Source organism: Pantherophis guttatus, chromosome 4, assembly GCF_059756535.1.
Source record: "Pantherophis guttatus breed Tessera chromosome 4, ASM5975653v1, whole genome shotgun sequence".
Classification (NCBI taxonomy): domain Eukaryota; kingdom Metazoa; phylum Chordata; class Lepidosauria; order Squamata; family Colubridae; genus Pantherophis; species Pantherophis guttatus.
The window spans coordinates 18,406,058-18,418,242 of NC_142066.1; the positions used below are offsets into that span (position 1 = coordinate 18,406,058).

The window sequence follows — 12,185 nt, forward strand, 5'->3', positions numbered from 1 at the left end:
CATGAAGCAACAAGAGACAAATCAGCTTGCCCCAACCTTCACTGCCCAATAAAATATATCTACTTTTTCTAAAACCTTAGCACATCGAGCAATGAAAAGATCAAGAACACGAATATTTAAAGACAGAAATAACATTATTGATTCCTAAAATATATGGTTAATAGGTAAAAACTATAAATATTGGAACAATTTTTTTCTTATCTCTTTACTTTCCAATTTGCTTACTCACAAAATTTGACTAAGTTCAAGAATGTCAGTGTTTGGGTCAAATTTTGGAGAAATTCCAAGCACATTGTTTTGGCTTCCTTTTAAAACAAATTTTAGATTTCTTAACATTATATAAAAAATAAAGAACTACACTTTTCAGTGACACCTAAAGGGAAATTTTGCTTTCATTCATGTTTTATTCTTGAAATATGTTGAACAGGTAGAATTTTCCATAGTGCTGTTGTTTAAATAATTAAATAATTAAATAATTAATTAATTAATTAATTAATTAAATAAATAATCACTAAACATTTCAACTGAAGACAAAAGAGTTATTATCTTCTTATAGGGATTTGGCTTTAGGTCATCAGACTTTTCAAGAACTGAACAAAAATACCCCAGGCACTTGTTTTCTTTTAATTAAGAAATTATATTCCTTTTCAGTTATAGAGGATGGAAATTATTCTTATGGCAAACTGTTTAGTTTTTTCCCCCTTTTAGCTGTTCCTTTTTATTTAAATCAGGCCTCAACAGAATAATGTAACATTTTGGGAAGAAGATGAAAGCCAACAACCCCCCACTGGAGCACAAAATGGAGAAGATCTCTACAGCCACCATATATTTCCCCTTTGTGCTCAAGTAGGTTGGAACAAAGGACAGCCAGACACTGCAAAAGACCAACATGCTGAAGGTGATAAATTTGGCTTCATTAAAGGTGTCCGGTAACTTCCTGACCAGGAAAGCTACCACGAAGCTGATAATTGCCAAGAGACCCATAAAACCAAGGACACAGTAGAACATGACGGTTGACCCTTCCTTACATATCAATACAATTTCCTTTGGCATGGAATACATGTCAACATCTAGGAACGGGGGAGAGGTTGATAGCCATACTGTACAAATAATGGTTTGAATAAAAGAGCAAGAAAGGACAATAGAAAGACCCAGTCTCTTCCCCATCCATTTTCTAATTCTGGATCCTGGCTTGGTAGCCATGAAAGCAAGAATTACAATGATAGTCTTGGCCAAAATGCTAGAAACTGCTACAGAGAAGATGATACCAAAAGTAACTTGCCGAAGAAGGCATGTCCATTGACGAGGCTGACCAATATATAGCAAAGCACAGAGAAACGAGAGCAGGAGAGAGATGAGAAGAATGTAGGTGAGGGTCTCGTTGTTGGCTTTCACAATAGGGGTGTCATTGTTTTTAATGAAGAGCCAAAGCAGCAAAATAGTAATAATAGAAAAAGTAAGAATAAAGCTGATAAAAATGTTCCCCAGCATTTCTTCATAGGATAAAAATGTTACATATTTTGGAAGGCAGAAATTTTGCTCCTCGTTTGGATAATGATCTAGTGGACACTGAAAGCAGTTGTCCATGTCTGTGGGGAAAGAGAAACAGGCTTTTATTCTATACTGTATATAGTTTTCATGAAAATGATACTGGAATAATCAGATCTGTTTTAGTTGTAAATCCCTATAGACAGCTGCATGATGGACAACCTGAGTACCTCAGCAGATCATCAATCATGATCCCAGACCACAACTGGGGCACCACACCTCTGGGTAGTATCTTTTACCCTTCTGATTAGTAATCTTCTCTGTTGGACGGCAATCCGTCGGCAATCATCTGTTGGACGGCAAGGAAGGCAATCAAAGCAGCAAAATGGTTTCCCTTCCTTTTTAGCCTTCTAAATTTGATAAGAATTTGATAAGGGCCCTGTTACTTGGTTTTACTGTAAATTGGTTCATTATGAGCTGAGGTGGCACAGTGGTTAGTGTGCCAGTACTATAGACTACTTCAGCTGAGTGCTTGCTGCAGTTTGGCAGTTCAGCAATTCAAATTCCACTGGCTCAAGGTTGACTCAGCCTTCCATCCTTCCGAGATGGGTAAAACGAGGACCCAAACTGTTGGGGGCAATAGGCTGACTCTGTAAAACCACTTACAGAGTGCTGTAAAAGCACTATGAAGTGGGAAATAAGTCTAAGTGCTATTGCTATCACAGATGCTGTTTGTACTTATTTATTTTATGGATGTTTTTATTGTTTTAATGTTTTCTAACTTTTTTTAATTTTTTTTTTAATTTTAGAATTGTAAGCCACCAGAGTCACTTGGCTGAGTTGGGCAGCTATAGAAATTGACTCCATCAATCGATCTATCAATCCGAGTAACTCAACAGAAAATCAGTTGTGATCACAGCTACCAAATGGGCAACCATTCCTCTAAGTATTACCCTGTTTTACTGAAAATAAGCCTCCCTAGATAATAAGCCCAATCAGGCTTTTGAGTGCATGTGCTAAAATAAGCCACCCCTGAAAATAAGCCCTCCCTGAAAATAAACCACCACCACCCCAAAAATATTAATATGCATGCACAGATGGTCCCTGCCATTTCCTCTGGTTAGGGTTAGGGAGACAGAGCTGGAAATCAGGTAAGATGGCAAGGGGAATCCCATCTTGTTCCATGTACCCCAAAATAATAAGACTTCCCCGAAAATAAGGCCAAGTGCCTTATTCAAAAAAATATAAGACAGGGTCTTATTTTCAAGGAAACACAGTATCATTTACCCTTCTGATTAGAAATCTTCTCTGTTGGACAAGGAAGGCAATCATAGCAGCAAAATGGTTTCCCTTCCTTTTTGGCCTTCCTGTAACCTGGATGACAATTTTCATTGCAAACAGAAAAAGGCTTTGTCTACAGAGAAAAGAAAGAGAAGGTTCTCTATCTTGCAAATGTATATATCTACAAATAACCATAGGAACATGTGCTTTCATAGATGAATAATTCAGAAAAAAAAATCATATATGACAACTTATTGTGAAGACTCCTCTAGGGGAAAGTTGTTTTTCAATTTTGCTTATGTGTATCCAGAAATTCATATAGAGAGTGATAGCTAGGTAGTGAGTCAGATTAAAAGAAAAGTGACATGATGTATTTCTGCACCAATCAAATGTCATTTAAATGTCATACTTTGAATTTATTAGCATTTCACAGTGATATTTTATTTATTATTGATTTTCCTCTTACAAGTTTTCAATTAGAAATACTTCAATTTGAGATAATAACTCAAATGAATGAATATAGCTCCCAAATATATTTAAGTCATGATTTTGGATGGAAAACATGGTATAAATGAATGCAATCAAATAAATATGGTATTAACACATGAGCATATTAAGGAAGAAGAGATGACATTCTTGTCCTGGAATATATGATTCCTGAATATTGATATTCTGTGCAAAATGAAATATTTGAACATTTCATGTTTTGTTGGATTCTTTCTCCTATATCTTGTGATCTGATACTTCTTTCTACATTTTCTCTGTATTTTCTGAGGTAGTTGAAGAAAAGTTAATTCAAAACATATATATTTTTAAGTTTGAAGATGTATAGGTCCTACCTGGTTAAACCACTTTGGCCAAATTATGGTTTCCTCTGAAATAGTAAATGTGTTTTCTGCGAGAGACAAGGGTTGTATGTCTCCAACTTTGACTCTAAGGAAGGAAAGGTTTGGGAAGGTTACCCAGTTGATAATATCAAATCCAGTTTCTACTTCTCCATTTTGATTGAAGAAAATTGTTTCCCCAACACTGTTGTTAAATGAGTTTATTTTCACAAAATGGTTGAGCTGAAGAGAGGAGATGAGATTGCAATTCATCAGGATATATTTAAGGATACTGCTGTTTTCCATTTGAGTTTTTTTTTTCATGTATAACAAATAGACATAGACAGAAAACAGGAATTAGAATAGCGTTCTAGAGAAAAAGGAGAAATTAGGATGAATAGATTCATTTTCTGAGAAGGCCTCAAGTATTTGTTTGCTGGACATATGTTGCTATGCAATCTCATGCCTATTTGTAAAGGGGTGTGATCTGTGCCTGTATGGTTAGGTTTCAATACAGAGTAACTCTTAGGCAAATAGCCTATGAGAACCAGGGGTGCTATTCAGCAGGTTCTGACAGGTTCTGGAGAACCGGTAGAGGAAATTTTGAGTAGTTCAGAGAACTGGCAAATACCACTTCGGGCTGGCCCCAGAGTGTGGTAGGAATGGAGATTTTGCAATATCCTTCCCCCAGGAGTGGGGAGGGAATGTGGATTTTGCACTATCCTTCCCCAGCCATCCCACCAAGACATGCCCACCAAGCCACACCACGCCCACCAAGCCGGTAGTAAAAAAAAATTGAATTCTACCACAGATCAGAGCTCTTTGGGAAGATGTATCAGTGACTGGTCTTTCTACAACTGATCCAACATATTTCTAATTGTAAAATTGTGGTTGTTTGGAACATATAAAAATCACTATGACATAGAATAGCCATGAAAGAATTAAGTAGAAATGCAGCCTATTTAGGAAGGCACATCCCACCATTGTGAAAAAAGTGATCACTTGACAAAGGCGCTTTTTCAAGAGGCAACTGGACTTTCTGGTTTTCTTTGAAGAAGTTTCACTTCTCATCCAAGAAGCTTCTTCAGCACCTTTGGGACAAGCATGACCTAGATGACTGAGGCATTGATCACCTGACAGTTTATGAACCAATACTAGCTTTCATAGCTCACATTTTGGGGGGTAATATTAAGCTTCAGTGATTAGTAACTATGTTCAAGACAATAGAGTTCCTGGTGTTTCAACAACAACTGCTATGAATTAGACCCAACGTGCCTCTCAAGATACAGTCTATATTAGTAAACCAGCTTCCATTCTTGTTTAGCCGATATATACTTTTGAAATTTTAAACCACGTGAGCTATAGTGGTATCTTTGTACTCAACTACTTTGAAACTCATCAGATTTGGTACTCATTGCATTTTGATGCAAAAAAAAAAAAATTGTCCTGATACTCATTGTTTGTTTAGTACTCAATGCACAAACTAGAACTTCTTGTTGTCTGCTGCCTTGTGACACACTACATTATTTATTATGGGGAAAAAATTTCCCATTGATTTTGGTGCTCATCACGCCTACTGGAATCAATTAACAAAATGATTCCAGGTAAAAAAGAAATATAACACAAAGCAATATGTTGACATTACCTCCCATAGGTGTTGAGCCAGCAAGCTATGGATTGCTTCAATGACATTCTCTGTTTTTTTCAATTGAAATGAAAGCATGTTGTGCAAAGCATATGCCACAGCATAGACTGCATTGTAGATGCTGTAGCTATGGGAAGTCATGCTCATTTCAAAAATAGATGCTGGGAGATTCTCCAGTTTCTCCTTACCAGTGCAGGAGACCCTTCCTTGCCTGTCTATTGTGGACTCAGGAAAGAAACATCCAAAGGCCTCTTCCCAAAAACCCCGAATGAAGCCATCTTCTCCTTCAAAGCTAGCATTTATCAACCGAAGAAAGTCAGTGAATCTCAGGACCTCCTTTGAATGAACTGCTAAGGACAGGGCACCATGGAGCAAGTCTATGCCTTCCTTCCTTTGAAAGGGGAATGATGTGAATTCCATCTGAGCTGTCATAAGGTAAACCCTTCCTTTTGCCATTATTGATACATCCTCATATGTTGACAATGTAGAACACATTCTGAAAAATATCATGGTCTCAATTTCACCATAAACAATGGATACATTAGCAATGCTTTTAATTATAACATCATACTGATTTATTCCCTCTGTCACCATCTTATCAATTTCACTAACTGATGTCATTATTGGGAATCCTTCTATATAATCAAAGCAGATTCCTCTCTGAGAAAACATAGGAAGAGCTTCTTGAACAAATCTCTCTCCATTGTTATCATTGTCATAGAGTATCCCAATCCATGTCCACTGGAAATGCAACAGTAACTGGAGAATCCCTTTATATTGTCTGTGTACATCTGGAAACATCTGGTGATAGAAAACAGCTTGAGTTTTCCTATTCATTTCAGAAGCAGAGCCATAAGTGAACTATAGCACATAAACAAAAATTGTTTTAGAAAATTAGTAACTAGATAAATCGATTTTTTAATACTTTTTCCATGTGTGAGTAAAATATCATTTCTTTTTTACACACAGGAGTTTATGAAATCAAATTCCCTAATCCCATAGAAACAATGTGCTGAAAAGCAGATGCCTTGCTATGTAACAATGAGAACATACCACAGAAATGTGAAAATATGCTTTGGAAAAAGTTAAACAAAGAATCTCCAGTAGACTGAACTCAGTTCATGTAATGTCAGTAATGACATTTTTTGGGATGAGTTCAGTCAGTATAGCATGTGTACATGTTGGAACATCAAACAAAACTATTCCCCTACTATTTTCATTTCTCCTGAAAGGGAAATCTGTATTCTTCACAGGTTTTCATTAACAGTTCGTAGTAAGGAGAAAGGGAATTACTATATATTTTTCAAAACTATTTTTTCCCCAAAGGGAGAAACTTAAATTTAAAGGAAAACCTGGACCCATGATGGCGAAACAATGGCACGCATGCCAGAGGTGGCATGCAGTGCCCTCTCTGATGGCATACGAACCATCACCCCAGTTCAGCTCCACTGTGCATGCACACGCCCCTCCTGCTGGCCAGCTGGTCTTCAGGTCTCTGCCATGCATGCACCGGGGGTGGGGCACATGCATGCACGGGGGCGCATTCGGGGGTGCATGCAGGGGGTGCATGCACAGGGGGTGGGGCATGTGTGGGAGGCTGTGTGAGCATATGGGGGGTGGAGTGCATGCAGGGGGCTGCATGTGTATTGTATTTTGGTGGTTCGGGCATGCACATTCACACGCATTTGCACACGCATGTGCACACTTTGGGCACTCAGTCCAGAAAAGGTTAGCCATCACTGACCTAGACAGATAGCTATAGATTTAAAATCTGGGAGGAAACTCTTACTTGTGGAATCTTGTAAATAGAGAGAATAGCTGCCATGTGGATACAGACTTCAGAATTAGGTCCTCCAATGACTGACACTAGATTGTTCTCAGTTTCACACTTGTAGTTAGGGATTAACTTGCCTTCTGTTGAAAATACTTCCATTGAGGCATGATATGTCCAGCTTGCAATAAAATTGCTGTTATAGATATGGAAGCCCAGGGTGAGATTGGGCAAAATCTGGTGATTTTTATTGATTTCTTCTATAGCAAATGCCAAAGACAAAATGTGTTGGTAGAGCTGAGTCACCACCCTGAATTGAAATGAAATGTTGATTATAGCTCATTGGTTTCAGGACATTTGTTCAACTCATAGCTTTAAATATATTGTTCTCAAAGCTACCCTCAGATGAGATTGCATTGATCAGATGAGACTGTATCAAAATTGCTGCTAAGCAAAATTTTTCCTGTCCACAGAAGTCTTGCAAGACTAAAATAACTAAGCAGTATATTATTGTGAATAACTGAAGTTCTGGGAAATCAAAACTATTCATAATAACACAGAGATAATCAGTTTCTCCGTTGATATTCATTTTAGAAACAGTAAAAATAAGAACAGCTTATACAGTAGTGGCCAAAATTGTGGAAACCTTTTGAGAAAAGTATATTTTCTAAAACTAGCTAATAACACCACTTTTTTTTTTGGAGTAGTACCATAAAATTATATATCAATGGAAAGATAATTTAATCAAGAATGTAATGAAATAACTTTTATGAAGGATTTGCTATTAGAATAGAATGTACAGTATAAAGAAGAAAAGTGAAACACATAGAAAAGAACGAGATATGCAAAATTATCACCATACAAAAAATGAGATATACACAAAATTATCACCATGTCAGTTAATACTTAGTTGGGTAACCTTTAGCATGAATTATGGCCTTACAACATCTTCCAATGGAGTAAACCAAGTCTTTTAGTTCTGCAGCTATTATAATATGAAACCAAGATTGAATGATTGCTTCTATTAACTGGGTTTTATTGCTGAGTCGCGTCTGACTAACAAGTTTCTTTAGTCGGCTCCATAGATTTTCAATTGGGCTATTCCCAGGGGATTTCAGCAGTGGAATATGATTATCTTGAAACTCCAAAAACAAGTGGTGTTATTAGCCATCAAACCTCAAAAATATACTTTTCCCAAAAGGTTTCCACAATTTTGGCCACTACTGTGAATACAAATAACTAGATAATTTTTTTAAAAATGGGGAAACTCTTATCTTACATTATATACAGGCATTTTGCAATTCAAAAAAAAAAAAAAAAGATGGGTTTTTTTATGAGTTGACCAAAACAAATTTATTTTGCCATGCCATTGAATTACTCCAATTCTTTTTAAGGAATAGGGGGATCTTGAAATATAATGGGATATTTCTTTACTTAAAAACAAAGAAAAAGGAAAAAAATATTGTAGGAAAGATTTCAGGAAAGAAATTTAGCAAATGGATTTATGACTATTCTTCATGAAACTTTATTAAAAATAAATATTTCATCAACATATCATCCTCATGCAACAAGCTACAAATACAGTACAAAACAGTATTTTATTATGTGGGATTCGTAAAGCTTCCGCCAAAGTAATTTACAGATAAATTAGTTAGTAAACTGCAGAAAAGTAGATACATATAAAACATGTATCTTCCACAGAATTAACTGAGAATATGATCTGCCAAAATAATGAACTCAAAATCATGAACTCATCCATATAAATGAGATTAAGCAGAACTGTTGATTCCCAATGCATTGTTAATGGACCTTGACATCCAAGGCATCCTTGAACAATTCCAGTCTTCATGGGAAAAGGGATAGTATAATACAGACCCAGCACCAGACATCAAACTCAGTTCCGAATAATTAGTTTTAGATTCATGAGTATCTTACTCAACATCATAGAAAAGGTCAGTAGAAGGCTTTTCATGAAAGTGTATTGTGTTTGAAAATATATAGATTTGGGACAAAATAGCAGCAACAATGACATCTCCTGATTGATAGTATTTATGTAGAATTGGAACAGGATCACCAACAATGCAGTTCATGTTAGGAATCTCTGAGAGTACCCTAGACAAAAGCATTAAGACAAATACAAAAAGCTTCATCAATTTGCATGATAGAATTCCTTCTTTGCAGTCTTTCATTTGTCCTATTTTTTCTTTTAATGAATTCTTGGCTGAATAGCACAGCCTAACTTGAATGACCACTTGCTTAGCTTGTGGCACCAGCCAAGAACATTAAGAACAACACCATCAAATATATATACAGTAGTCTGCTTCTTTGCATTATAGAGCAAATAATGACTGAATTATTTCTGTCTTAGGTTTTAGTTTTGCTGGTGGTTAATGAAGCTCCCTTGAGACAGGAAGATGAAAGGAAAATAACTGGGGTTAATTTGATAATTGCCTGAAAAAATAACCACCTGTTCAGGATTACAATTTTTACTGACTTATCAAAGGAATATATTCAATATCTTTCATCAAAACTCACCTCCATCCATATACAGGCCTTTTTGCTAATAAAAAGCCTCAAGTATGTGTGTGTGTATACACACACACATACACAACAAAGGTGAAATCCAGCAGGCTCTGACAGGTTCTGGAGAACCGGTAATGGAAATTTTGGGCAGTTCAGAGAACCGGTAGTGGAAATTTTGAGTAGTTTGGAGAACCAGCAATACCACTTCTGGTTGGCCCCAGAGTGAGGTGGGAATGGAGATTTTGCAATATCCTTCCCCCAGGAGTGGGGAGGGAATGGGGATTTTGCAGTATCCTTCCCCTGGAGTGGAGTGGGAATGGAGATTTTGCAGTATTCTTCCCCTGCCATGCCCACCAAGCCACGCCCACCAAGCCACGCCACACCCACCAAGCCATGCCCACAGAACCAGTAGTAAAAAAATTTGAATTTCACCACTGATACACACACATACATAAGGTATTCCTTAGTGTTCCTTATGAAACTGTTGGAGAAAAAAATCTGGGAGAAACATTCTGTCCATTAGATGCAAGCTAACATAGGATTGAATGATTGGATTTTGTTGTCTGGTCTCTGGACGTGGGACTGACAAGGAAAGGTATTTGAAAGACTGTGACACTTCAAACTGTTGTGCGTTTGCCAAAATTTCAATTGAAATGTACAATTTTTCAAAATAAATCTGTCAGTTTTTGCATCTGTGGTCTTCGAATATACATTTTAAAATGTGGCAGGAATGGAATACCATGAACTTTGATGTGATGGACCTAATTGTGCAGTTACAATGAGCAGGATAATTAATGGATTGTGTGCCATGAAACAAAGTAATCCTCAATTTATGACACAATCTCTTCTGCTGCTAAATTATTATTTTTTTTAATTTGATTTATATGCCGCCCTTCTCCGAAGACTCAGGGCGGCTTACAATGTGCTCAGCAATAGCCTTCATCCTTTTGTATATTTATACAAAGTCAGCTTATTGCCCCCACAAACTGGGTCCTCATTTCACCTACCTTAGAAAGGATGGAAGGCTGAGTCAACCTTGAGCCTTGGCGAGATTCGAACCCTGCAGTAATTGCAGGCAGCTGGTCTTAATAACCAGCTTAATAACAGGGTGCCTTAAACCCCTGTACTACCAAGGCTGCCATGTAGCTGCCATGCTCAATTTTAAGTCCTTTTTTTTTTACCACAGTTGTTAAACAAATCACATTAATGTTTGTTTATTTATTTTATTTATTTGTCAATAATGTAGTAGGTAATATATATAAGTATAAACATGGATTGGATACATAAAATAGATACAAATAGAGGAAACATTAGGACAGGGACAGTAAGCATGCTGGTGCACTTATGCATGCCCCTTACAGACCTCTTAGGAATGGGGTGAGCTCAGGGCTGAAATGCTCCGGGTTCGGACCGGATTGCCCAATCCAGTAGCGATGGCGGCGGGTGGTTCAGAGAACTGGTAGCAAACATCCCTGCCCATCCCCCCCCTATGCCCAGCTGAGCCACACGATCATCAGAGGCTTTTTTAAAAAACATTTTTTCTACAACCTCTTCAGCTGAAAAAATGCTTTTAAAAGTAAAAAAAAAAAAAAGCCTCTGATGATTGGGCGGCTCAGCTGGGATTGTCAGAGGCTTTTAAAAGCATTTTTAAAAAATGCCTTAAAAAGCCTCTAATGATCCCAGCTGAGTTGCCTGACCATCAGAGGCTTTTAAAAGAGGTTGCAGAAAAAAATGCTTTTAAAAGCCTCTGATAATCCCAGCTGAGTTGCCTGATTGTCAGAAGCTTTTAAAAGCATTTTTTACTTCAACCTCTTCAGCCGAAGAGGTTGTAGAAAAAATTGCTTTTAAAAGGAAAAAAAGCCTCTGTTGATCAGGCAACTCAGCTGGGATCATCAGAGGCTTTTAAAAGCATTTTTTTACAACCTGTTCGGCAAAGAGGTTGTAGAAAAAAATGCTTTTAAAAGTAAAAAAGCCAAAAAGTTGGCCATGCCCACCCAGTCACATTAACCCCCCCCCCCACATCAAGCCATGCCCACAGAACCGGTAGTAACAACTTTTACATTTCACCATTGGAGGTCAATAGTAGACAGTCTTAGGTTAAAAGTTTGGGGGTTTCGGGAGAAAATCACAGAGTCAGGTAGTGCATTCCAGGCATTGACCACTCTGTTGCTCAAGTCATATTTTCTGCAATTGAGTTTGGAGCAGTTCACTTTAAGTTTGTAGCTACTGTATGCTTGTGTATTGTTGTGGTTGAAGCTGAAGTAGTCATTGACAGGTAGGACATTGTAGCAGATAATTTTATGAGCTATGCTTAGGTCATACCAAAGGCAGTGTAGTTCTAAGTTTTCTAAGCCCAGAATTTCAAGTCTGGTGGCATAAGGTATTTTGTTGCGAGCAGAGGAGTGGAGGACTCTTCTTGTGAAATATTTCTGGACACGTTCAATTGTATTAATGTCCAATACGCTAAGAAAATATGTTAAGAAATATGGTTTTTCCCATTGATTTGGCTTGTCAGAAGCCCAATGGGAAGGTTGCAAATGGCAGTCATGTGACTCTGGGATACTGCAAGTATCATAAATACATCCCAGTTGCCAAGCACCCAATTTTAATTACATGATTGTGGGGCTGCTGTTATGATTATTATGTTCAAGGA

General features: G+C 37.3%; 1 protein-coding gene across 1 annotated transcript; it reads right to left on the minus strand.

Moving 5' to 3' along the window:
- Window positions 1-687: 687 nt before the first annotated feature.
- Window positions 688-7,171, minus strand: LOC132709367 (vomeronasal type-2 receptor 26-like). Its single transcript, XM_087893426.1, has 4 exons — window positions 7,028-7,171; window positions 5,239-6,099; window positions 2,776-2,902; window positions 688-1,589 (listed from the first exon to the last, which is right to left on the minus strand). The coding sequence occupies exons 1-4, from the start codon at window positions 7,169-7,171 to the stop codon at window positions 688-690; spliced, it is 2,034 nt and encodes a 677-aa protein (XP_087749552.1).
- Window positions 7,172-12,185: the final 5,014 nt, after the last annotated feature.

What these genes read in the sequence shown, in the direction of transcription:
- LOC132709367 (XM_087893426.1), bottom strand. Translation starts at nt 7,171, where the DNA reads ATGGAAGTATTTTCAACAGAAGGCAAGTTAATCCCTAACTACAAGTGT. An exon ending in TGGCTCAACACCTATGGGAG is followed by an intron (nt 2,903 to 5,238) that starts GTAATGTCAACA and finishes TTTTCTCTGTAG; the next exon opens with ACAAAGCCTTTTTCTGTTTG. An exon ending in GAAGATTTCTAATCAGAAGG is followed by an intron (nt 1,590 to 2,775) that starts GTAAATGATACT and finishes CTTTCCCCACAG; the next exon opens with ACATGGACAACTGCTTTCAG.